This window comes from Penicillium subrubescens (genome assembly GCF_028828155.1).
Source record: "Penicillium subrubescens strain IBT 31985 chromosome Unknown utg000001l_segment0_segment0, whole genome shotgun sequence".
Taxonomy (NCBI): domain Eukaryota; kingdom Fungi; phylum Ascomycota; class Eurotiomycetes; order Eurotiales; family Aspergillaceae; genus Penicillium; species Penicillium subrubescens.
This window is the reverse complement of record NW_026643151.1, coordinates 2713670-2737684: the sequence shown is the minus strand read 5'-3', so window position 1 is coordinate 2737684 and position 24015 is coordinate 2713670. Positions and strand designations below refer to the sequence as shown.

Below are 24015 nucleotides of genomic sequence, written 5' to 3'. Positions count from 1 at the left end.
CTTACAAGAGCTCCGGAGCGGGTCTGTTGGGTGGGTTCCCCGCTCTCGCGTGGTGGAAGATCTCGAACGCAGTCAGTGTAGTTTACATGTGTGAGAATTCACTATAGACTTATCACACCTGGTTCTGCAGGCATCAGCTGGATTGTCATATATTCTGTCGTCCTCCGACGAGCTCTCCTGCTTCCCTTTTCCTTTCCCATTTTATCGCTGAAGTGCTACTATCTTGATTTCCTTCCTGGTGGCTTCCATGGCAAGATGTAACAGTAGACATGGGTGCGGAGCAGGTCAAGCATATTGTCGTGGGTTTTGTTATCCATTGATGTGTCTTGATCGGGGTGTTGTTAGTAGTAACTTCTATGTTAGTAACGGGGAAAAGAAAGAAGAGGAAGCACAAAGTCAAGGGCGAGGATCACATCCTTTCAGTGTACGGAGTAAAATTTTACTTTTAGCAAGTGGGCATACTACTTGACCTACTCATGGGCAAGAATGTAGAGAAGGAAAATGCAGAAAGCGACAATCTGCCTACCCTGGCGTTATCGGCATGTATCCAACGCGATAAATGTCCTAGACCACCAACATAGCAGCCAGAAAGCGGATGATACACCCTGAGACTTGAGATATCCACCATGCCCACGAGCACTAGCTATATCCCTCATCTAATCCTACATCCAGCACCATGAACGACCCTTCCACAAAGTTCAAACCAGCCCTAGCTTCAGCTTCGAAGAATTTTCCAGATCAACAACCAGGCCAAGACCAGCCTTCGTCACAGCCATGGCTTAATGGCTCTCCCTCGAACCACAATTACGTACTCCGTACACATCGCCCCATCAATCATAGACTCCACTCCACCCAACGCCCGAAGATCACGATAATAATAGCCAATGCCCAAAACGCCAAACGCCGACGGGACTCCACGGCATACCGAGAAAAACCAAAAACGCCCCATTGCATGGCCCTGGCCCTGCACCACAGGGCGTGTCCAAAGGCCGTTCCTACCGCCCTACAAAGCCGATCACATGCGTGCAGCAAGTGCGCAGCGCAGCGCGGGTAACTCGGGCAACGCCGAGACCGCGGCGGGTGTGGCGTCGAAGGTCTGGATCAGCTTGGCGGGCTGGGAGGGTGTGATAGTGTAGAGTTTATTACTGGTGTGTACGTAGTAGTAGTCTAAGAATTGAGAAATCCGGAATAATATACTACAGAAACGCATGGGTGGATTGGATGGTTTTGGAAGGTACAATCGAGATTGGAGGGATGTTAGTGTATGGCTTGATTCGTGCATTGGGTGTCGTCTATTCTACTTGATTTGGTTTGGGATTTTGGAAAGGTGTGGTAGGGACGGATTATTGATTGGATGTTACGAATAAAGCATTGTTGGAAGATTTTGAGGGTTGTATCCCTTCTTTAGCGTCTGTAGAGAATATTCTGGCGGCGCGGGCGAGTTTTATAAGAGCAATTGCTCGTATTAGATTAATATCTCCGGATCGCTCGGATGGAAGCGAGATCCGCGAGTAACTCGAGGAAGTCCACGGCGAGGGGGCCTGACTAAGAGCTAACGGGCACCTCGTGACCACAGTTGGGGTAGTTTGATATTAAATGACTACTGAGCTGATAGATTAATGTTCACGAACAACATCTACTTCTTGTATTTGACTGTTTTTCCCTACCTTCTAGAGGCAGTCTAGCGCAAAATCTATCTTTCATCCCAGAGATGCGTCGATATGGATTTACTCCACTCCAGCCTCCCGTATAACAAGAACTCTCTGCCCCATAAAAATACGGAGAACACATAACCAAGACCTGGATTTTCGCAAGGGCACCCGATTTGGGCAATCGGTTGGCCCCGTTAAGCCCAGCTGGGGAGGGGCAGAGCGTGGGAGGATCGTTTCGAACTAAACTAATGTAGCGAACCAATGGAAGCGGGGCGCATGGAAAAGTGGAGGAAGGAAGGAGGAGGAAGGAGGGAATATTTCCACATGGCAAGTGATTGGCCATGTTGCACTTTAGGGTTCGGTTCTCCGCTAGACGACATCGTTTGATTCGCGCCGGTCCCCCTGCGACTATCTCTGATTTTCTTTCGTCAGATTGGAACTTCGTGTGGGTGTTGGTTAGTTGGTTTCTGGTCGGGTTGGTGCCTGTTCCTCCCTATTTCAGCCACCGACCCGTGATTTGAGTGATAGTTTTGATGGATTACGATGGGGACTCTGACGTCCAACTCGGTTCCTTGTGAATTTGCTAACACCGACGGAGTAGTAAGCGGGGTGGCTGGTACATAGGTAGATGACAATTGGTTCTGATATTGTTTCCTTGTGCGGAATTGATTCCTCGGAAATACGGCATCTCATGATCTTGCTGCGTGGTTCCTGTCAGTCTTCTGCTGATTACAGTATTAGTATTGGACCCTGATTATCCTGTCCTTCTAGGTGCCATTGGAATTTGGGGGCGATACTCCTGCAATCCACATCCACTTTTCTTACCCCATAGAAAGGGTGACAGTTAAGGTGGATCGAGGTGGGACGAAACAGAAGCAAAAAAAAAGAATAACACTGTGAGGTGTTAACCGAACGCAACGGTCCATCATCCTATGAAGATCTTCTCAAGAAAGTACTCGGTAGCTGTTCCTGAGATCACTTCTATGGATGGAGTATGAATGGAACATTCTCCCATGTTTTACCCATCCCAGCAGTGAATTGCCTAGCTTCCAAGACTGTGAAGTCTCCCAAGACCACCACTTACCTAACAACACCCACCTTGTCACCTCAACCAGGGGGCCAGAAACCAACGGTGATTCATATTCTGCTCAATTTAAGCTTCGGGGCCCTAAGGCAACACTGTTGTTAGTTGACTCCTCTCTCCTCTTTTTCTTCGCCCTTTTCTGTTCGCACATGCAACCTGTGAACCTGGAAAAAAAGCCAAGGCTATTTGGCCCTCTTTTTTTCCCCTTCCAATCGTCTCTTCCCCACCCACCATCTCTCTCAGACTTTCTCCGAAGTCTCTCGGCCCATTATTATTAGACTTCCCCGAGGCTTTTTTCTGCTGCTTCGCCTAAAACACTAGTCGGACGAAGCCGTGGACTTCGTTCATTCTTTTCGAGATCTGCAGGAGTTGCGCGCTGCAAGAATTAAATTCATGATTGCTCGTGAAGATTGCCCGTCGATCGTCCCTTTTTTCTCTGGCTCGGCCGTGGCTGTTGGGTCCAGGTTAACATCCATGCTTGCCGTCCCACCTGCAGTTGCATTCGATACGATGAGTCGAAATACCCAGGTTGAATAGTACCTTGTTTCCATCTTGTTTTGTCTCTCCCTCTTTCGGTCTGCATGATTGGCCACCTCGGACCCGAGAGTATCCATTGGGCATAAGATCCTCCTCATTCCAGATATTTTGCATGGAACCGATCAATTATCACGAGATAACCTTCAACCTCCATCGGATTTGCTAGCGTCCGTTGTTGCTCTCTTTCTCTCTCTCTCCACTTCCATCTTCGCCTCTCCGACATCGTTCGGCTGTGTGAACATGTCAGATACCTCCATCACGCCCCAAGGTGAATCAAGCACAGCCTCGCTTCCCACACAGCAGTTGAATCGCTCGTGCGAGTCCTGCCGCAGCCTGAAGGTGCGCTGTCTGCCCAATCCATCCACGCCAAATCAGTGCCAGCGATGTGCAAAGGGGAAAAAGGCTTGCGTCTTTGTGGCCCCTCAGCGGCGTCGGCCGCGGAAACGCACTGATTCACGAGTGGCTCAGCTCGAGAAGGAAATGCGGATGATGCGTTCGCTGTTGAAGGACCGTATTCGCGAAGAGAGCGAACCGGAGTCCCCCGAAGGCAGCGAGGGTTCTCCCGATGAATCCGTGGAAATGGACTTTCACGACCATCTAGGCCCGATCCCAGAAGCTCCGGCCAGTGCAACGGGCTCAAGCCGGTATATGGACTATTCGCCCGAGTTTATCAATACTGCTCATCCGGGTATGGCTGGGAGTGGCCCTCTTTCTGCGCCGCCGTCCATGTCCGGGTTGCACATGAACTTTTCACCGGATACGAATCGAACTCCTCCGGAGGACGTGGTAGATCGGGGAATCATCTCCCTTGAAGATGCAGAGCAGTTGGTGGCGTTTTTCATCCATGAACTAGCATCATTCTTCCCGCTGGTCGTTCTGCCCTCTAGCACCACGGCTGCACAGCTACGGCAAACGAAGCCGATCCTATTCCTCTCTGTGATTTCGGCAGCGGCAATCTCGATCGATGCGGGGCTAGCGGGTGTGTTGAATCGGGAGATGGTTCGACTCTATGCAGAGCGGTTTTTCATCGAGGGGGAAAAGTCGTTGGAGTTGGTGCAGGCGTTGCTGATCATGATCATCTTCTATTACCCGCCCGGGTCGCCCTTGAAGTTGCAATTCTATCAGTATACCCATATTGCCTCGACTATGGCGCTGGAAATCGGTCTAGCCACGAAACGGCGGGTCTCGAAGAAGAAGTCCGATCGGAAGAATAGGCATGAGCCGTATGATGAACTTTTGGCGGAGCAAGCCAGGGCTGTTCTGGGTTGTTATCATCTGGGGTCAACGTAAGTCTTTGGTTTGCATGTCTGCGAGATGGATCTTTCTAACCGTATGACCATGTAGTGTGGCCATGAAAACCCGTCGACCTAATCTCCTTCAGTTCAACGATTGGATGAATGAGTGCGTGCAGCAACTAGAGCGATCACCACACCGGACAGACCAGCATTTAGCCGTCTGGTTTGAGCTTCAACGAATCACCGACGAAGCCATGTCTTCATTCGGCTTGGATGACACGAGTGCCTCTTCACCCTTGACCGAGTCACGAGTCCAAGCTGTGCTGCGATGGTTCGACAAACGCATGGAGGGATGGAGAAAGACCACTCCAACCGACATGCTCACAGGTGAGTTTCCTTCCCCTTCCACCCACCGAATTCCAGCATCAGTCCCTAACAACGGGTTCATCACAGTCCCCATGATCCTCGAATACCGCTCCGCCGTCCTAGCCATGTACGAACTCGGCGTAGGAGAAGGCTACCGCGATCCAGACGCCATCAAAAAGCGGTACTTCACGCTGCCAACTCTAGACGAAGACGGTAATCAGCCATTGGGCCCACAAATGAGCGCCATCCGCATCGACATCAACGTGAAATGGATGAACGCCGCACACGAACTGCTCGACGCCGTCCTGACCTGCAGCGTGGACACGATGCGTAGAATGCCGAACCTGACGTATACCCGGTTCGGCATGGCGATGACCTCGTTGCTCAAAATCCATTTTTCCGTGCGAACAGGCGCCCTCGGCGAGGTTGTTACTCCGGAAACTGTGAATGTGGGCTATTACCTCGATGCGATGGCGAGTAAGCTGGGCGAGGCGAGTGGGGGCGGCAAATACAAGATTCCGAGTCGGTGGTATCAAGTTGTTGCTATCAAGGGCCGGGATTGGCATGATCGGTTGGAGAAGAGGTATACTGGCGGTGTTGGTGCAGGTGCGGGTGAAGTTGGGTCTGGATCTGGGATGGTATCGGAGAGTTCATCCACGGATACGAAACCGATTACTTCGACGGGTCAATTGCCGGGTTCACAGGGACAGGCTGCACATATGGATCACCCGGCTAATCCGTCTGCGGTAGATTCGTTCACGGTGCAGCCGGGTTTATCACATATGCCACCAGGCATGGAAAATATGCGGGATGGATATGTGGCTATGAGCGGTGCGGGCATGTGGCCCATGGATGGTCATAGTCATGGTGGACATGGTCACGGCCATGGCCACGGACCGTTCTTTCAATCCATGCCTGGGGGATACCAGACGAGTCATGCACCGGGGACGACGGTTCCTCCTCAGTTTGGGTATGATCCGCAACGAATGCCTCCGCAGGGCGGAGGTCAAATGCCCGGCACGGGCATGGAGTTGGATGGGTGGCTTCCGGATGGGAGTATCTTCGGTATGCCTCCGTTGCCGGAATTTTGATAGGCGTAAGAGTGTTGAATAAGAGTGATTCGGTGAATATATTGAGCAACAGGAGCATCAGAGACTCGGATAGTCTCTTTCATCGGCATTGGATATGGGCGAATGGCATTTTGTCCGTGGGATATACAGCATTGTCCCTGTTGAGCACATACTTATTTATTAGCAAGTGTATAAACAAGCATGAAGGGAAGCAAAGAGAAGAAAAGATTTGAACAGAAAAAGGAGACGTCAAGAATATAATGCATATCACATGAACATACTACCAACTGTCAAAGAAGATTTCAAAAGAAATAGTTACTCACAGGTAGAGCTCGAAGGAGCAGTCAAGTATAGACCCAAATCAAGTAACTCCTCCAAACTCACCAACACAGCATCGGCACCATCACCAGCACCAAACCCCCAAAAACCAAAAGTAAAAGAAAAAACCTCGACCAAAGCGCAGGACAAACCTCTCATATACTCCGACTTAAACCCAAACCCAAAAGAAAAAGAAAGAAAAGGCCGAACCAAACCTTTTCTCATGTATTATTCTCGCATTCACCCACCCAATTTACCCAGCCCAAAAACCTAGCCAGAGTGACATACCATCGGGCCCATCGCAACACAACGGAGTGCCGGAGTAGGCATTTGCACCGCGTATGTAGGTGGGCCGGAGGATCGGTCGAAACGGAAGTTCCGCCTGACAGGGTCCCCGTACTACGATACTACGATCGGGATGATCGTCACGTCCGACGGACGGGGGCCCTGATCCGGGTAAAATGGGCCGGTTGGAATAGCATAACTAGGTTTGGACTTAAGAATGGAAAGAGTGAGAGACATAGTCAAGGAAGAAGAAAAGAAAAAGCTGTGGTTGTTGCCTTGGCGGTGGTGTGATTTATATCGTTCTTAGTTTTTTATGTGGTTGGTTAAGTGGAAGGTCGGAACGGAGTACACGGAGTTTACATTACAGCATTAGGTTATTAGGTTATTATAGTGGAGAGGGCAATCACGGATGGGGATAATTTTGTTGAGGGAGCGGGGATTATGGACGTGCGTATCTACCCGTATGAATGAGTCTCTCGTTTTCGTTAAGTTTGTTAGGTGTAGGTTTGTAGAGGGTCGGTCTCTCGGGGATGTAATTTACATGCATTGACATCGGATTGAGTTACTTCACGGAGATCGGGTGCTTCGTCCGACCCTTGCCAGCACCTGAAGGAAACCTAGACAGGGGTTCATTATTTTCAGGGTTCACTTGTGCAACTGCTACAGTACAATAGTAGTATAAAGTCCGTGTGGAACCGGAGAATTATCGATGTTTCTCGGGGTAAAAGGTCCAAACCGGTAAAGTCCAGAATCATCAATTGTAAATTTGTTCATTTCATTCGTGCTTCTCGTCTGATCGTCAATTGGGGGACACACTAAGTGCGCTTATACATCATGACTAAAAGATCCAGATCCAGATCCAAGAATAAACCCCATCGCCTGCTTATACCAATGAAACACCAGGCCAGACCAGACCAGACCAGATCCCCAAAAAGAAAAAAAAAGTAAGAAACTAAAAAAGGAAGATCCAAATAAACCTTTCTAAACGATTGTGTCCCTGTCCCCGGAGGATAACTTCAGCCCGGAGGATAAATCCCCTCAAAAACACGAAAACGAAGAAACAAGAAACAACCCAAAGAAGCAAGAGACGTGCTAATAGTAGAAAGAGGGATATCATATTCATAGTAACGTAAACGCCTCGAGCGCATCCATGAACCCTGCAATCGCGCCGATTCCCGCCAATCCGCGAGTGGCGCTGCGAGTCAAAGCCTTGTGTCGTTCCTTCGCTTCTTCACGTGAGGATCGCCGGTGCGAGCGGCTCGGAGACCGTTGTGCGGAACGAGGCGGCGAGGGTCGGACGCTGAAGCTAGACTCGGGTGATGAGGTAGAAAGCGGGTACGCCGAGGGGTGGGGCCGTGGTTGCAGGAGGTTGTTGTAGTTGTTGCTGTTGTAGTTCTGCTGTCGGCCATCAAATTGACCCGGTGGTGTGGCCCGTGGTGACGGGATGGGCATTGACCCTGCAGGTACATTGGGCTGGGGATTTGGAATTGATCGCGGTGCCGTCTTGGTGAAGTCTTGGCTTGGGTGGTATCGATAGGGTTGTAGAGGAGGTCCGGGGATATGAATTGGCGCGGGCTTGCTTTGTGGAGGAGGTCCTTGTGAACGAGGGATAGACTGGGTTGGTGGTGGTGGTGGAGGCGGCTGGAAGGTGTACGTTGATGGCCCTCGGTCTGAGACTGGACTAGGCGGGTATCTCGACGAAGAACTGCGATTGTCGTTTATGGTAACATTCTTCGGTGGTTGACGAGATGTAGATCGTTGCTCGCCTTCGTCACTGGAATCGGTTATTCTCGGATTCTTGGAACGAGCTCCTGCTCGACGCCGTTGGCGCTCATCGGCCTCGGGATCGCTTTCAACATGTGCCTGGTAGCTGGAATATCTCTGGCGTAGCTCGGCTGCATGCTTGCGGGCCTCTTGTGAATGAGGCTTGCGCCAATTATTCGTCGTGCCTTCGAGATAATAACCGTGGGAGCTATGGCCATCCCAGTCGATATCGTCCGAGTCGTCGTCACTATCAGACGAAACATATGCCCGCGGCTGACTGGACTTCGTTTTATCTGGCGATGGCTTCCTGACAGCTAACAGCAGTGAAGAATCCAGCGATGGTACCCAAATCAGCAACAAGCGATTCATTGCCCCCTCTGAAAGATGAACCATGTCCTTTGGTGATCGTTCCAGATTAGCCAATCCCACGTCACTGTCTCCAAATGTCACCACCGGAAGTTTCGAGAGATCCGAGCCTTTAGCTGCCGTCACTAATGATCTCATCGCAGAGGCCGTGCTTGAGGAATGGTTGGATATGATCTTCTGGTTCGTCGGATCATTCGCAGCATCCACAGCCTCCTGCGCGACGAAATCCCATAGGCGATCTAGGCGTTTCAAAGACCAGTATCTGACAATGATCATGTTCTGCATCTCGGCTTTTTCTTGTGCAATAAGATCCTCTGCGGCGAGTCCCGAGGCCGTCAAGTTGGCGCCTTCGTTCACTGACTTGAGTAAGTCACCCAGTTGCAGGATCCGCGTCATCACGATTAAGCTCAGTTTGAGAGAGTCCAGTTGCGCTAAGAGGTAAGTGACGTGCTGTTTTCGAAAACACCACTTCAGTCTTTCCTGCACTGGAATCCTGCTCAAATCCTCGTGGGCATCTGTGCCTTGCAGTTTGTCCAGCATGTGCTCGATTTCGACGAAGACCATCTGTCCCTGGCTGGCGATTTCCCAGGCCTTCTCAGTTGCCTCGTGGGTTCGGCCGAGTTCTGTTTTTTCGAGGGCCTGCCCAAGATGCTTCAGTGTCAAGGCAAAGAGCGAGATGCCCTTGGCGATACTGTGAATCTCTATTCTGGACTGTGCAAGTTGACATGCTGCCGCGTTGAGGAGCAGCGAGAGTCGAAAGCCCGCGCCCGCCACCCGGATGATGGAGGTCTCGGGGCCTATCATGAAAGAATTTCCTCGTTAGCGCCTTGTTCCAAAGCCTGTGGAGTGCAGAATCAGACTTCATACCTTGTGCCATCGCTGGAAGGTGTATCTCTCAATAGCAGTTCAGATAAATGTTTCAGGTCACGTAGTAGAGGGGCAGAAAGCAGTCAAGTCGTGGAGAGAGAAGGATGAAACAAACGAACATGACGCGCAGGCCCGAGATCCCTCAGGACTGCAGTCGCCACGGGCCTAACATTAAATGTACCCGTGGCCTCCAGACTATTGGACCCGGGGTAGTCAACCCCCTCCTCTCTTCTTCAGAGCCGCAAGTGTTCTGCATATCAAGTGACTCAAAACCCGGCTGTCAGCGTCCGAGCCCCCGCATGACGCCATGGCTGGAGCCGGGATATTGAGGGACAGCCTCTCTTTGGCCTGAAAATGGGCAAAGCAGCCGATCTGGAGCCTATCCCGCGCTAGTGCGGGCGAAGACAATGAGATTCCCCGGTGATACACAGGCCAGGGGTTGAAAAGTCAGGCCAAAAGTACACCTTGTTTATGCACTGCCTCGAAGAGCAGGGAATCAGATGCGATCGTGTTGAACCGTGATCGGCATGACGTTCCGCCGGACTATGGCCTCGTATTGACGGCTGCGCCTTTATCAAGGCTGTCCTCGCCCAGCACCCAGCACCTGGTCGCCTTGCAAAAGGGTGTGTGCATGATGCAGTGGACACGGAGGGTTATCACCGGGGCTCTGCTCGGGCCGAAGATGAACGGGTCATCTCATCGTGATACGGGTGATTCCTATCGTGCTATTGTGGTTGCACACGATGGCGAAGTTGATGTTCGAGGATCAGCAGGCAGTCAGGAAACAAAGAAATGCCGAAGTAGTCTCCTCAAGGATATGATTCTCGACGTCTGACGTCTGACAGGCAGTGCAGATACGATCTTGAAGGTATCGCGGGGCTGATGTATACCTCGGCGCTGTACTTTCGAGGAAATTGGGCTGTTTTCATGAGTGGATTAGTATATCGAGTAGCTTGTATGATGGAGCTCTCTAAGCTGTTTACAGTATTTGTAGTCAACTCAACATTCCCACTGACCACATTTCCGCTTTCGGCACCTGATCAGTGGTTGGTCGTGATCTTTACAAGTCCCTCGTCTTTGTTTTATTCCAATACTAGGGCTCTCTACCTTGATGAGCAATATTGCTTTTCTCCAACCTCCAATCGCAGTCTATCCCGATATACAGCGAGTCTGTGCCGATCGGGACTTTGTTCTACTGGCACAATTCGGCCCCGCCGCGCAATCTTCCACCCCTCACAAGTCACCCAACCTCCTTTTCCCGCGTACACCCTCGTCATCAGCGGAGATTTCCCCAGTCCGATGACCACCAACTGGATCCACCATCATCGGACCCTGGGGAATTCAACATAACATCGTCTTGCGCTGTGGGATTGCTAGTATTTGGGTATTTGGGCCGAATGGGCGAACCCCCTGGTTGTTGAGCTAGGAACGTGCGAAGGAACATACAGAGAGCCTGGGACTCCGAAGCACCACTCGAGCTTGGAAGCGCATTCTGTCCATGTGAAATCATGCCCGCTGAAGGTGTCACTGTCGGCGCCACCTCCGACCAGACTGCTTCGTCGACACCCGCCTTATCGACTACGCCGCAGCCTAATGTCACGGGCGCAACCTCCTCGAACGATGCTGGCAACGAGAAGGAGGGTATAAACGTGCAGGAAGGGACAGGGTCGAAGTCAACATCGGATACAAAAGCGGAGGAATCAAAAGATGCTCCGGAAGAGCTGGATGACTTTGGTCTTCCGATTCGACCGCGATCAAGGCCCGACCTCTCTGAAACCGATGAACCCGAAGATAAAGCTGCCAGTTCGACAGAAACACAAGACGTGAAGGAGAAGGTTGTGGAAGTGAACCAGGAAGCTTCCAAGAGCAAATCAGAGCAAGAGACCGAGACTGTTGAGAAAGAGTCAGACAAGGAATCGGCACAGGATGACAAAAAGGCCGATTCCAAAGAGCACGATGCTGCGTCCAATGAGGAGCCTCACGATGAAACTTTCGCACCTCCACCTCCCTACCGCAAGTCAATCTCGAAATCAAAAGACACGCAACCCTCGGAATGGTCGCACCAACGTATGACACAACCGCAAAATGATGTCGAAGAAAGCGAAGAAGAGGAAGACGAGTGGAAGGCAATGCCTGCTCTTGGAGAGATGGACTACTATGATGATTACGGAAGGCTCATCGCTCGCGGCGATAAAGAAGAAGATGACGAAGCCGTGTATAGTGGATTGGGTGGTGCTGGGAAAGGATACACTCGAGTTCAGCTTGACGAAGATGCTCAATCTGCCACCAGCATGGATGAGGATACAAGCTATCTTTTCCGCGAGGCGGCTGGAAACTCCGCGGGCTTTGTCGGCGAAGAGCTCAGGGACACTGTCAGCCAGCTCCAGGCTACGAAGGACCTTCTAAACGAGACACAAAAGATCGCTTACGTGGGTGTGGTCCGCCTTACAATCCATGAGATGAACCTGGAGCTTGGCAAGTTACCCACGACCAAGGCATCCCGCAAGGTGATCCTAAAAGCCCAAGATGCCCAGAGGAAGTGGGGCCAAACGATGATGGGGCGGTTATATATGCACATGGATATCAGCCCTGCCGAGCAAATCATGATCGAGCAGCTTGCTGAACATGGGGTGCAACCGGGAGATCTGGTTCGTCCGCTTATGCAGAATGCACGTGTAAAAAACCCCATGGCTGAGGACGACCCGAAAACGTCAATATCTTCCATCTCATCTCCGACCCTGGGTAATGGCCCCCGATCCCGGGTGTCTACAGAGACTGAGACCTCTGACCTTGGCTCTCCGCCGCCCTACGAAGCTCATGCGAATGATGAAGACGTTCCAGAAGTCCACACTCCCTCTCAACTGCCGACATCTGCGAAGATCGACATCGACCTTCGATGGACGGTTCTCTGCGATCTTTTCCTCTTGTTGATTGCCGACTCGGCCTATGATTCCCGATCTCGGACGTTGCTCGAAAGAGTTGGAGCGAGTATGGATGTGACCTGGTTGCAAATCTCTCGATTCGAGAAGCGTGTCACGGACGCTCTGGAAATGCAAGAAGAAGCCGAGAAAGAGACCTGGGATGAATCGGATCACATGGAAAAGCGTCGAAAGGCCAATCTAAAGCAGAAGTATATGATTATGGGCCTTGCAACAGTCGGTGGCGGTCTCGTCATTGGTCTCTCGGCGGGGCTTTTAGCTCCTGTTATCGGAGCTGGTCTTGCTGCTGGTCTCACTACCGTTGGCCTTTCCGGTACAAGTGCATTCTTGGGTGGAGTTGGCGGTACTGCGCTGATTGCCTCGAGCGCTACTCTCGGTGGAAGCGCTATCGGTATGAAGGCTTCCCATCGGCGGATGGGTGCGGTCCAAACATTCGAATATCGACCCCTTCACAACAATAAAAAGTTGAATTTGATCGTGACTGTCTCTGGCTGGATGACCGGTAAAGTCGATGACGTCCGATTGCCTTACAGTACCGTGGACCCTATCATGGGTGATATATACTCGGTTCTCTGGGAGCCCGAGATGTTGCGCAGCATGGGTGACACGATCAATATTCTTGCGACAGAGGTAAATACTGATCCTATACTCATATCAGCCACGAGAATGACGACTGACTGACTTGCCTCTCTCTAGGCGCTTACGCAAGGCTTACAGCAAGTCCTGGGTAGCACTATATTGATGGCTCTTATGGCCTCGCTGCAACTCCCACTCGTTCTCACCAAGCTTGCCTATCTTATTGACAATCCTTGGAATGTGTCGCTGGCTCGTGCCAACGCAGCAGGTTTGGTCCTGGCCGACTCCTTGCAGGATCGCAATCTTGGCAATCGCCCCGTTACGTTGATGGGTTTCTCTCTGGGTGCACGTGTCATCTTTTCCTGCCTCAAGGAGCTAGCTGCCAAGGGTGCTCATGGGCTCATTCAGAATGTCTACCTTTTCGGCTCCCCAGTCGTAGCCAGCAAGGATGAATACCTCAAGGCCCGCAGCGTAGTCTCTGGCCGGTTTGTCAACGGATACTCCAAAAATGACTGGATTTTGGGATACCTCTTCCGAGCAACGAGTGGTGGTATCATGCGTGTGTCTGGACTGGCACCCATTGAAGGAATTCCAGGTCTGGAGAATGTCGACCTGACTGAAACGGTCAACGGTCACATGGACTACCGTGCCGCGATGCCTCGTATCCTCAGGCAGGTTGGATGGGAGGTTCTCGAAGACGAATTCGCAGAAATCGAGGACCCCGATCCAGACAACCATGCTGAACGACAACGGGAGCTTATTCGCGAGATTGACGAGGCTCGTCGGAATGCCGAGTTGAAGCCGGAAAAGAAGCGCTTTGGCCTGTTCAAGCGTGGCAAGATGGCAGAGAAGAAAACATGGGAGACGTATGATGTTGATCGCAACTCTTCACCTCACAACCCTGCCGAGCCAAACAGTGCCCCAGGTTCCATTCTCTTCGACATTGAAGCCATTCGTGCTGAATTGGCCTCTGAAGCGATCGAAGTCAAGCAACTGGAATCTACACTTCCCCCAATGAAGCTAGATCTAAACCGTCCTCCCGAGCAAGCGTGCACTCAACCAGTGACGCCGATTGAGAGAAGTCAAACGCCAAAGGCGCCCGAGGTGCCAGCTCTGCCTCGCACAGCGTCAGAGCCGCAGCTCCCGACGGAAAATCACCCTACTCGCGCCACGACTAATCCTGTGCCTTCACACAAGGAAGTGCCAATTGAAATGACCTTTGATACGCCTTCGCGACCCGAATTGCAGTCTTCATCTATCATGCCGTTAGGCATTGGCGCTACTGCACTCGGAGCCATGGCCATGGAACACAATGCCTGGGCCGATGGACATGATGATGGCGAGATCCAGATGACTTTTGAATAATGACGGGGATACTCGGTTCTTTTTATATCAGCTCTTCCCCTTTTGCTTGAAGACTTCCGTAGCCTTTACTGGGATTCTAGAAGGAGCATCGCTCTGCATCGGCGTTTGGGAGATTCAATGTGTATATGTCTGTAAGGCTGTCATGTATAGTGACAATGAGCGAAAATAAATAGGCAGCTTTGATTCGATGTCTGATTATCTTTCATCTTGTACTCCGTAGATGTTCTTAGTTCGTGCTTAGCTATGCATCTATTCGATGGACTGCACGTCTCCGCTTTGTGGGGCCTTTTCCTCTGTTGGCGTGTCACGCGTGTTCCCCTCACGCATTGCCTTTTCCCAGTCCAATTCGCAATTCCAGGAATCCCCGGGCTTGACTGGTCTTTCTGGTGGTATCAATTTCTCGAGACTTCTCTGTATAGTCGAGTGCGTGTCCCTATCGACCGTTTCGCGTGATCGACGCGACCCGATCCGCGACCTCTTATCGGTGCGCGTAACCGCGGGTCTCATCCGTTGCCAACCTCTCCCTCCAACGCTCCGATCGCGACGTGCCCTACTTTCTACGATGCAAACACACGCAAAGCCTGATTCGAGCCATGCTCCGACTCGCCTCCGCAGAACAGACAGACTCGAGAGACATTTACATTCCGTGTTCAACAAGAAGGAGGCGAAAGAGCCCGAGCCAACACCTAAGAAACCCGGGTCAACGCCTAAGAAACCGGAGCCCACAATACATGAGCTACCTACTTCAAGCGATGATGATGAAGAACTGAGCGACCTGGAATCTGCGGATCTCGGGTCTGAGCCCGAGTCTGGATCGCAACAATCAAAGTCGCGGGACTCAGACTCGGGGAAATCTAGCTCGCAGGAACCAAAGACCAAGCACAAGGCCGACAATGAACCCGCGACGGACGCTGAGCCGCAAAGTACCAGCGAGGAAGAGATCAGTGATGAGGATCTCGATTTCAAGAGACCAAAGAAAAGAACACTTGAGACCTATGAGGAGAAGAAGCTCGGAGGCAGGGGCGGGATGGGCGACAACGAGGAGCCTTTTGCGATGTGGTCGTCCCAAAGCTCCAAACGAGCCAAGACCAGCAGATACGGGTCAGCAGCTTCATTTTCGCGAACTGCAAGCTTCGCCCGTTCACCCGCCACTCCCGATAAGAGCTCTCCGCAGACCATGTCACAGACTATCAAAGCGAAGGGTAAGAAGACGGACAAAAAGTCTAGCCCCGACTCGCAGCCGGACGACGACATTATATTTTCTGGGGAAATAAACTCCTCTTATCCAAAGATATCAAAATCCTCCCCCAAATTCAAATTACCCCCTCCCGTCCCCGCCAGTTCCAACGCCAATTCAACTCTACCCGCCTCGTCCTTCAAAGAATCACTTTCCATGGACATTGATGGTGACGACGAATCCCCCCTTTCGACTCTCACTTCCCCACCCAGCTCACCATCCGAGGTCGAAGAACCAGTTGAATCATTATGTCCGATGTGCAAAAAGGAAGTAGACCCTGAACTACTCAAGGCATTCCGCGCGCAACCAAAACAACGAGTTCGGGAACAACAAAAGTTTTGTGCGTCTCATCAACAACACACTGCTGAGAAGGAATGGGAATCACAAGGCTACCCTACCATTGACTGGGATACCCTGGACAAGCGGGTTCAAAAACACTTCCCCGCACTTGAAAAGCTTCTCGTCCCAGATTGCTCCTCTTATTATCGCAATATACTGGATACTGCGCTCAAGAGTGGGAAAGCGCAAAACTTTCGTCTCACTCTGGCCGGTGACGGACTTGAGACCATGTCTTGTGGATATTATGGGACAAAAGGATCCGGGAAGATGTAAGAATCCCGCCATGAAGTTGTTGTCAATTGACAAGCACAAGCCCAGTACTGATATCTCGCCAGGTTGCAACTTCTCACTGATCGTTTCGCGGTGAAACTACGCCGTTTGGCTACATCAGACCATATTGTCAAGCAGGCCGGTGTCGTCGGCTACGCCCAGTCCGTCCTAGTCCCAGAATTGGCAGTCCGCCTCGTCAAAGAGGATATGGGAGTCAACGACGATGCTGCTCGTCAAATTCTTCGAGAGAGTATTGCCCTAGGCGAGAAGCTGAACCCCGCACTGGACGATGAAATCGGGATTCCAGAGGATCTCGCAGAGCCCTTTGAAGACGACGATTGAGCTCGCTTCTGAGACATTCTCGTTTTCAACTATCAACTATCCTGACCAACCTTGTATCTCTCTTATAGTTTCGGGCCGGGTTGCATCTTTTCCTCATTTTGGTCCTCCATTTGGTCTTAGCGATTGTATATGATAGCACTCGTGATACCATGTCGCTGTATACTGTTTGTGATATACATTTCTTTTCCGGTCTTTATTAGCCAACGTGTATTTATTCGGTAACTGATAATGACAGTCTCCGACTATCAAACTTTAAAATGGAATGTGGATCTTCATTCATAGCGGGTTTTCCGGATGTTTGTGTTTGTCTACTCCAGCCTGGCTGTTCCATCTCCAACTCAAAGGTCAAGCCATCCCAGTATCACCAGGAAATAAATCACAAATATTCGTCGAGGTTTTGAACCCGGGTCAATCAATCTCCCCATAATCACGCCAGATGTACCTTGAATGCCCTCACGCCTCGCCCTTCACCCGTATCAAAATACCACCACCACCCTCAAACCTCACTTTTTATAATTTAATAAACCCATATTTTCAATTTTATATCAGAATCGATATGAAAGATACGTCCGTGATATAAGAAAAAAAAAGAAAAAAAGAAGAAGAGAGGACCAATCACCCACATCCAGTAAGGTTGAATTGGCCGGATGTACATCAAGTAGGCCTTCTCCAGGGATAAGGCGCCAAGACACCAGGGGTACTAGGACGCGATCACCTCCGCCGCAAACTAGGTCGCTGGGGACATTGGACGCATGCGCTATTCAACTAGACCACAGGGGCAATTGGTTGAAGGGGAGACTTTTCAAGAGATCATAAGGGATGGCAAAAAAGAGGGTTGGGTTGGTGGGTGGAGGTGGGTTGCGCCTGCCTAAGATGGAAGGAGGAATATTACTATGTATTTTGATTTATTACGTAGAGTTTGCGTTTTATAGGAGGTTCTTACTACACCTGAACTACCTACTCTATCATTTCGCGCATATAGGACGCCTTGATGATAGACACGCTACCGTTTCTGCCACCGATATGTAAAAAACATGCTTCATAGGCAAGACATTCCCTAATTCGTTCTAGAATTAGTCAAGGATAATATATTTCAAGGAATCACAGGTCGACCAAGATCTACTTTGATCCTATTTTGAACAGTCCCTCAATAATATCTCGTCGAGTATCATTCGGACTGGTACTACTATAGAATAGCAACGCATCACGATAAAGATCAGGATACCCTTCTGCATAACTCCGGGCATCTTCCATAATCATATCAAATACACTAGTTTCATGCAATATGAACGAGTCACCCCCATTATCGCGTAGATCGGTGTAGATGCCATCTTTGGCTTGTCCATCAATATGGTATCGGGCATAAATTGCATCGCCGTAGCGCTCTTCTGTAATAGCCGTGCAATACTGCGATTCGAATGGTTCAACGCGTGGTAATTGGATAGCGAGGACGTCGGAGACATGTAAGTCCAAGAAGAGCTGTTCAGGTAGCGATGAGTCCATGCCTCCCCGTATGCGGTAAAGGCACGATCTTAGGAAGCCAGTGTGGAAGGCGTGTAGATAGGAGGATATTGCTTGGTCAATTAATAGAATATATTTATGGATTGTCTTGGATGAGACTGAGAAAGTGGTTAAAAAGAGGATAGGGAAAGTGGATGTGGCTGTTCTAAACGATCTAGTGCGATCTAGATGGGAACCGCCTTCTATTCTGCCATTGCGTACGCCATTCCTAATCCGATTGACAGAAAGACATACAGAGACTTCTCTCCATTGGGCCCAATCCTACTACGGTCTGAATTCCATGTACTGTAAATTATATTCTACCTTCAAGTGGATCCCTGGATCTCCTCATCCAGGCGGCCCATCCCGCGAGGCGTGGTTAGTAAGCCGATAACGCGATAAAGTGCGGAGAAGAGCTGCTCGACAACCCTAGCTGCCCTTCATTCTTTCTTTTTCTCTCCTTTTACATCCTGTCAAAGATGAGAGAGAAAAAGGAAATGCCATACTCAGAGACAACACCTCTGCTCGAGGTCAATATCGCCCCTCGGCGACCTCGATACCCTCATAATGCCCTTCGTCGAACATGTACCGGTCTGCTTGGCACACTCTTGGTGATCGTCGTCATCCTCTTTTTGATCCCGTCCGCCATTCTACCCCGCGAGCACGGCTCGATCTGGTCCTATCTACCAGGTGCCAACCCATTCCCACATGACGCCTGGCCTCAAGGCAATGGTCTACCCTATGATCAACTCCAACAGATCCTCCTCAACACCCCATCCGCGGCCAAGGCCCGTGAGTGGAGCGAGTACTATACCGCCGGGCCCCACTTGGCAGGCAAGAACTTGAGCCAGGCGCTATGGACGATGGATAAGTGGAAGGAATTCGGCGTGGAGGATGTATCTCTTGCATCTTATGATATCTACCTGAATTACCCACTGGACCATCGATTGGCCCTGCTCAAGAAGTCTGGGGATGATATCGAGGTAGCCTTTGAGGCTACCCTGGAGGAGGATGTGTTGGAGGAAGATCCTACTTCGAGTTTGCCTGATCGGGTCCCTGTTTTCCACGGGTACTCGGCCAGTGGTAATGTCACGGCTCAGTTTGTGTATGCCAACTTTGGTACATACTGGGACTTTGAGGACTTGGTGAATGCCAATGTCACCCTGAAAGGCAAGATTGCTATTGTCAAGTATGGGCGAAACTTCCGTGGTCTGAAGGTGAAGCGTGCGCAGGAGCTTGGCATGGTTGGCGTGCTCATCTACAGCGATCCCCAGGAGGATGGCGAGATTACCGAAGAGAATGGCTACGAGGCTTATCCTAACGGCCCAGCCCGTAACCCTAGTGCCATTCAGAGAGGCAGCACGCAGTTCCTGAGTACGTACCTCATCTATCATTTAACCAATCAAATTATAGCTCGACTAACATTAATGAAAAGGCATTGCTCCTGGTGATCCCACCACTCCAGGATACCCATCCAAGCCCGGCTGTGAGCGTCAAGATCCTCACGGCTCTATTCCATCTATTCCTTCACTTCCAATTTCATACAAGGAGGTCATTCCATTCTTGAAAGCTCTAAATGGTCATGGACCCAAGGCCTCGGACTTTAATGAGTACTGGCAGGGCGGTGCCCTTGGCCACAAGGGCGTGAAATACAACATTGGACCCTCGCCAGAGGATATTGTTATCAACCTTGAGAACCAGCAGCAGTATGTGACCACTCCCTTGTGGAACGTGATCGGTGTCCTGAAGGGTTCCATTCCGGACGAGGTCATCATCCTGGGTAACCACCGGGATGCCTGGATTGCTGGCGGAGCTGGAGACCCGAACAGTGGTTCTGCCGCCATGAATGAGGTCATTCGCAGCTTTGGTGAAGCTTTGAAAGCCGGATGGAAGCCACTGCGCACTATTGTCTTCGCCAGTTGGGATGGCGAAGAGTACGGCTTACTCGGTTCGACCGAGTGGGTGGAGGAGAACCTCCCTTGGCTGTCCAAGGCTAATGTCGCCTACTTGAATGTCGATGTGGCTGCTTCTGGCACCCACTTTGGTCCTCGCGCCGCACCGCTGCTGAACCAAGTTATCAACGAGGTGGCCGGTCTCGTGCCGCACCCGAACCAGACTGTCCCTGGCCAGACGGTCCGTGATGTTTGGGATGGTCATATCTCGACCATGGGCAGTGGCAGCGACTTCACTGCCTTCCAGGACTTTGCAGGTGTGGCCAGTCTAGACTTTGGCTTCAGTCACGGAAAGGGTGACGCCGTCTACCACTACCACTCGAATTACGACAGCTTCGCGTGGATGGAGAAGTATGGCGATCCCAACTGGTCTTATCATCTCGCTACCACGAAGCTCTGGGCTCTGGCTGCCGCACGACTGGTGGAGTCGCCCGTGATCGCGTTCAGTGCCGGCGACTATGCTGCCGGACTGGACTCGTATTTGCAAACAGTCAAACCCTCTGCCGGCAAGCTGCCAAAGCATGCCCACTTTGACTTTGATCGTCTCGACCGGGAAATCTCCAACTTCCAAGCGGCCGCGACCGCATTTGATGCCTACGCCGCATCGCTAGCCGAAAAGTTGAACGAGAATGTCCCCTGGTACCACTGGTGGAAGAAGGTCCGTCTCTACTTCCTGATCCGCGGTGCCAACGATAAGTATAAGTACATCGAGCGATCATTCCTTTACCAGCCCGGTCTGGACGGACGCAACTGGTTCAAGCACGTTGTGTTTGCGCCTGGTATTTGGACCGGCTACTCGGGAGCCACCTACCCCGGACTGGTGGAGAGTCTTGATGACGGCGATGTGGAGAATGCCAAGGTGAGTGACAACTTTGATTGTATCTGTGGGACATTTTCCACGAGGGAAGACTCGTTTGGCTGACTACATCTTTTCTTTTCTGTAGAAATGGAGTCGTATTATCCAGGAACGGATTGGTGCGGCGACCAAGCTGCTGTCGTAGTTGGGCGAGATTGAAATCGGAGGGAGGATGGGGGTTCAGTGTGATTGGATGCCGATTACCCGGGCAGGCTTGTAGTGTGCATACGAGGAGTTGTACATGTAGTAAGTACTATATACTGGACTCGGGATAGATGTAGTTAGTTAGTTTGTGGGGTATACTTTGCACGGTGATACACTTTGTTGATGACTGCATTTCTCGATCTATATATCTCGGGTTTGTACTTAGTCTTCCTTGACCCAAAACGAAGATATGAATATCTATATTATTCTGTAAATGCAATGTTCTCCCGCATTTAGTTGAAATGCAACCCCACGACTCTGCTGACGGAAAAGCCCGAGTGGAGACTCTTTTTTTGCCGACAGCCCGAGAGCTGCAGCATCTCCCCCGCCCACTTCGTATAGCACGCTGCACTAGATACAGTAAGGGAGTGGACTCGAGCGTCAACGAGAAACAGAGTCTAACGCAGTCGAGAAAAGACTCGGCACCGGTCAGGCAGCGGCTCGGACCCTCAACGCGGTCGCCGATCTGTGAATACGCCATCAGACCCTCTTCTTCTCTCTTTTCTTTCTCTCACGCTTTTTTTCTCTTCTTTTTTTTTCTCTTTCAGGGTGTTGTGTATTTACGAAGGTGAAGACAATCTTATAAAAAGAAATGCAAAAAGCCAAGCTTCCCGTGCGGCAGCTTGTTATTCTGTGTAAGTTTCATTTCTTTTTTGCCAATAATGACTGCAAATTTCTAAACTGACGGGAATCTTAGCAATATGTCGCTTTGCCGAGCCACGTAGGTCTTTACCTCTCCCCTTGGCCTATGAGATATGCGAAATCTCGGATGATCAATAGATCTATCAGATGGAGAAGTTAGATCTTCGCTGGCCCAATAAGCAATAACTAATGATTATCCCTGATACCAGTCGTCTTCACCTCCATCCTGCCCTACTTGGTATGTCTACACCGCGTCTCAACAGCCTCGGCCATTTCGCCGAGGTTGAATATTTTCTCCCACTACTTTTCCCCTCATTTGATCGCGCTATCCAAGCCTTTCTCCTCTAGCAGAAATCAAACCATATCTAACATTTCCAATACAGCCTGAACTCATCGAATATGTCGGCGTCCCCAAAACCGAAGTCGCCAAATGGGCCGGCATCTCCACCGCGGTCGCATCCGTGAGCCAGGCCCTCATGGCCATACCCTGGGGTACACTATCCGACCACGTGGGCCGCAAACCCATCATACTATCAGGATTAACCTGCACAATGTTAATCTCCATTATGCTGGGCATGTCGCAAACCCTAACAATGGTTCTAATCTCGCGTGCCATGATCGGCCTGATGAACGGTAATGTGGGTATCCTGCGCACGATGGTCGCCGAGATCGTTCCCCAGCGGGAACTCCAACCACGCGCGTTCAGCCTTATGCCGCTCGTCTGGACGATTGGGAGTATCTTTGGCCCCGCGTTTGGCGGGGCTTTGGCGCGGCCGGCGGAGAAACATCCCGATCTTTTTGGCGGGATTGAGTTTCTAAGACGGTATCCTTTTGCGTTGCCGAATCTTGCGTCAGCTTGTTTCTTTGTTGTTGGTATTACGACGGGATGTTTGTTTTTGGAGGAGACTCTTGAGTCGAAGAGGGATCGGTATGATCCTGGTTTGGAATTGGGGAAGGCCCTTACGAGACCGTGTTTGTCGAGTAGACGGCGGCAGGCTGAGTTGAAGGGCGTGGATGAGGAGCGGACGGCTTTGCTTCCTGGTGGAACTCAGGTTCAAAAGAAGATTAAGAAACCGGTGACGCGGCCGAGTTGGTCTGAGATCTTTACTCCTCAGTCGAAACTGATTCTTCTGTCGTATACGTTGATGTCCGGACTCAGTATGGCCTTTGACTCGGTCTTTCCCGTCTTCCTGCATTATCCTGTTCAGGATCTCCATGATAACCCGAATGTGCAATTACCATTCAAATTCGCCAGTGGGTTCGGTGTTGGTCAGTCTTCTATACAATTTTACTCCGCATATAACAAGCACCTAATTAATCTCCTGATCCAGACGCCCCCCAAATCGGCATGTTCTACACCATAATCGGCGTCATCGGCATGTTCATCCAATTCCTCTGCTTCCCACCCATCGCAAAGCGCTACGGAGTCCTAACATGCTTCAAATACTCCGCCATCCTCCTCCCAATAATCTTCTTCATAACCCCCTTCACCGCGCTCGCCCCCGAAAACGTCCGCATCCCAGCCGTCCTCGTCCTCATGCTGGCCAAACTGGGCGCAACAGTCTTCGGCATCCCCTGCTGCACGATTCTACTTACAAACTCCGCCTCCAGCATGTCCGTTCTGGGTACTTTGAACGGTGTGGGCACGAGTGTTAGTGCTTTGGGTCGTGCGGCGGGTCCGGCGTTGATTGGGGCTGCTTTTTCGTGGGGGATTAAGAAGGGGTACGTTATTGTTCCCTGGTGGTTGTTGGGGACGTTGGGGTTGACGAGTGTTATTCCTGCTTTGTGGATTGTGGAGCAGGATGGGCCTTATGGGGGGCAGAAGGAAGAAGAGGAAGATGAGGGAGAGCAAGACGAGGTTTCAATTGAGGAGCCTCGTGTTAATGGATATGGTTCTGTTTCAGTGTCATCGGTTGATACTATTAAAAAGGTTACTCGTGGAGATTGAAGGTATGTAATAATGCAATTGAAGGGTTGAAGCAGGTGTTCTATTGTGATGAGCATATTTCGGGCGCTTATGGATTAAGTTCCTCCTGCATGGATGATGGCATGTCATGGATGATTAAAAATTGTATATGCATGATGAGACTACTAGATTGTATGGAATGAGAAATATCTGTTCTTATAATCCTTGTGAACTTCTACTCTAGCCCTGGCCCGAATTATACCACAGAACAGCTGCAGGTCTTATAGTTTGTGATCTCCAAGAAGAGAGTGGAGTGCACATCAGTCAGTAGTCGTAATCCTGT

At 50.8% G+C, this 24015-nt stretch overlaps 8 protein-coding genes across 8 annotated transcripts; 7 read left to right on the top strand and 1 right to left on the bottom strand.

The window, feature by feature from the left end:
- Positions 1–884: 884 nt before the first annotated feature.
- N7473_000918 (uncharacterized protein) lies at positions 885–1136 on the top strand (the record flags this gene model as incomplete). Its single annotated transcript, XM_057146858.1, has 1 exon — positions 885–1136. One exon carries the CDS (start codon positions 885–887, stop codon positions 1134–1136), a length of 252 nt encoding a protein of 83 aa, XP_057014744.1.
- Positions 1137–3441: 2305 nt separating this feature from the next.
- N7473_000917 (uncharacterized protein) lies at positions 3442–5965 on the top strand (the record flags this gene model as incomplete). The annotated part of the gene is made up of 2 exons (XM_057146857.1): positions 3442–4559; positions 4618–5965. Coding segments are annotated over 2 exons (2466 nt in total), but the record flags the coding sequence as incomplete, so codon positions are not given.
- Positions 5966–7666: 1701 nt separating this feature from the next.
- On the bottom strand, positions 7667–9481 carry N7473_000916 (uncharacterized protein; the record flags this gene model as incomplete). The annotated part of the gene is made up of 1 exon (XM_057146856.1): positions 7667–9481. The coding sequence occupies one exon, from the start codon at positions 9479–9481 to the stop codon at positions 7667–7669; it is 1815 nt and encodes a 604-aa protein (XP_057014742.1).
- A 697-nt stretch (positions 9482–10178) lies between these two features.
- N7473_000915 (uncharacterized protein) lies at positions 10179–10379 on the top strand (the record flags this gene model as incomplete). Its single annotated transcript, XM_057146855.1, has 1 exon — positions 10179–10379. The coding sequence occupies one exon, from the start codon at positions 10179–10181 to the stop codon at positions 10377–10379; it is 201 nt and encodes a 66-aa protein (XP_057014741.1).
- Positions 10380–10819: 440 nt separating this feature from the next.
- N7473_000914 (TMCO4 family protein) lies at positions 10820–14618 on the top strand. Its single transcript, XM_057146854.1, has 2 exons — positions 10820–13113; positions 13180–14618. The coding sequence occupies exons 1-2, from the start codon at positions 11053–11055 to the stop codon at positions 14422–14424; spliced, it is 3306 nt and encodes a 1101-aa protein (XP_057014740.1). The 5' UTR covers positions 10820–11052; the 3' UTR covers positions 14425–14618.
- A 62-nt stretch (positions 14619–14680) lies between these two features.
- N7473_000913 (RTC4 family protein) lies at positions 14681–16612 on the top strand (the record flags this gene model as incomplete). The annotated part of the gene is made up of 2 exons (XM_057146853.1): positions 14681–16269; positions 16336–16612. 2 exons carry the CDS (start codon positions 14681–14683, stop codon positions 16610–16612), a joined length of 1866 nt encoding a protein of 621 aa, XP_057014739.1.
- A 1949-nt stretch (positions 16613–18561) lies between these two features.
- N7473_000912 (M28 family metallopeptidase) lies at positions 18562–21312 on the top strand. Its single transcript, XM_057146852.1, has 3 exons — positions 18562–19486; positions 19548–20923; positions 21009–21312. The coding sequence occupies exons 1-3, from the start codon at positions 18592–18594 to the stop codon at positions 21063–21065; spliced, it is 2328 nt and encodes a 775-aa protein (XP_057014738.1). The 5' UTR covers positions 18562–18591; the 3' UTR covers positions 21066–21312.
- Positions 21313–21653: 341 nt separating this feature from the next.
- On the top strand, positions 21654–23714 carry N7473_000911 (MFS transporter; the record flags this gene model as incomplete). The annotated part of the gene is made up of 5 exons (XM_057146851.1): positions 21654–21759; positions 21822–21845; positions 21976–22004; positions 22150–23035; positions 23098–23714. Exons 1-5 carry the CDS (start codon positions 21717–21719, stop codon positions 23712–23714), a joined length of 1599 nt encoding a protein of 532 aa, XP_057014737.1. The 5' UTR covers positions 21654–21716.
- Between the last annotated feature and the right edge of the window lie 301 nt (positions 23715–24015).

Coding starts and splice junctions, on each gene's coding strand:
- N7473_000914 (XM_057146854.1), top strand. CDS start 11,053: ATGCCCGCTGAAGGTGTCACTGTCGGCGCCACCTCCGACCAGACTGCT. Junction 13,114..13,179: donor TCAATATTCTTGCGACAGAG/GTAAATACTGAT, acceptor GCCTCTCTCTAG/GCGCTTACGCAAGGCTTACA.
- N7473_000912 (XM_057146852.1), top strand. CDS start 18,592: ATGAGAGAGAAAAAGGAAATGCCATACTCAGAGACAACACCTCTGCTC. Junction 19,487..19,547: donor AGGCAGCACGCAGTTCCTGA/GTACGTACCTCA, acceptor ATTAATGAAAAG/GCATTGCTCCTGGTGATCCC. Junction 20,924..21,008: donor GCGATGTGGAGAATGCCAAG/GTGAGTGACAAC, acceptor TCTTTTCTGTAG/AAATGGAGTCGTATTATCCA.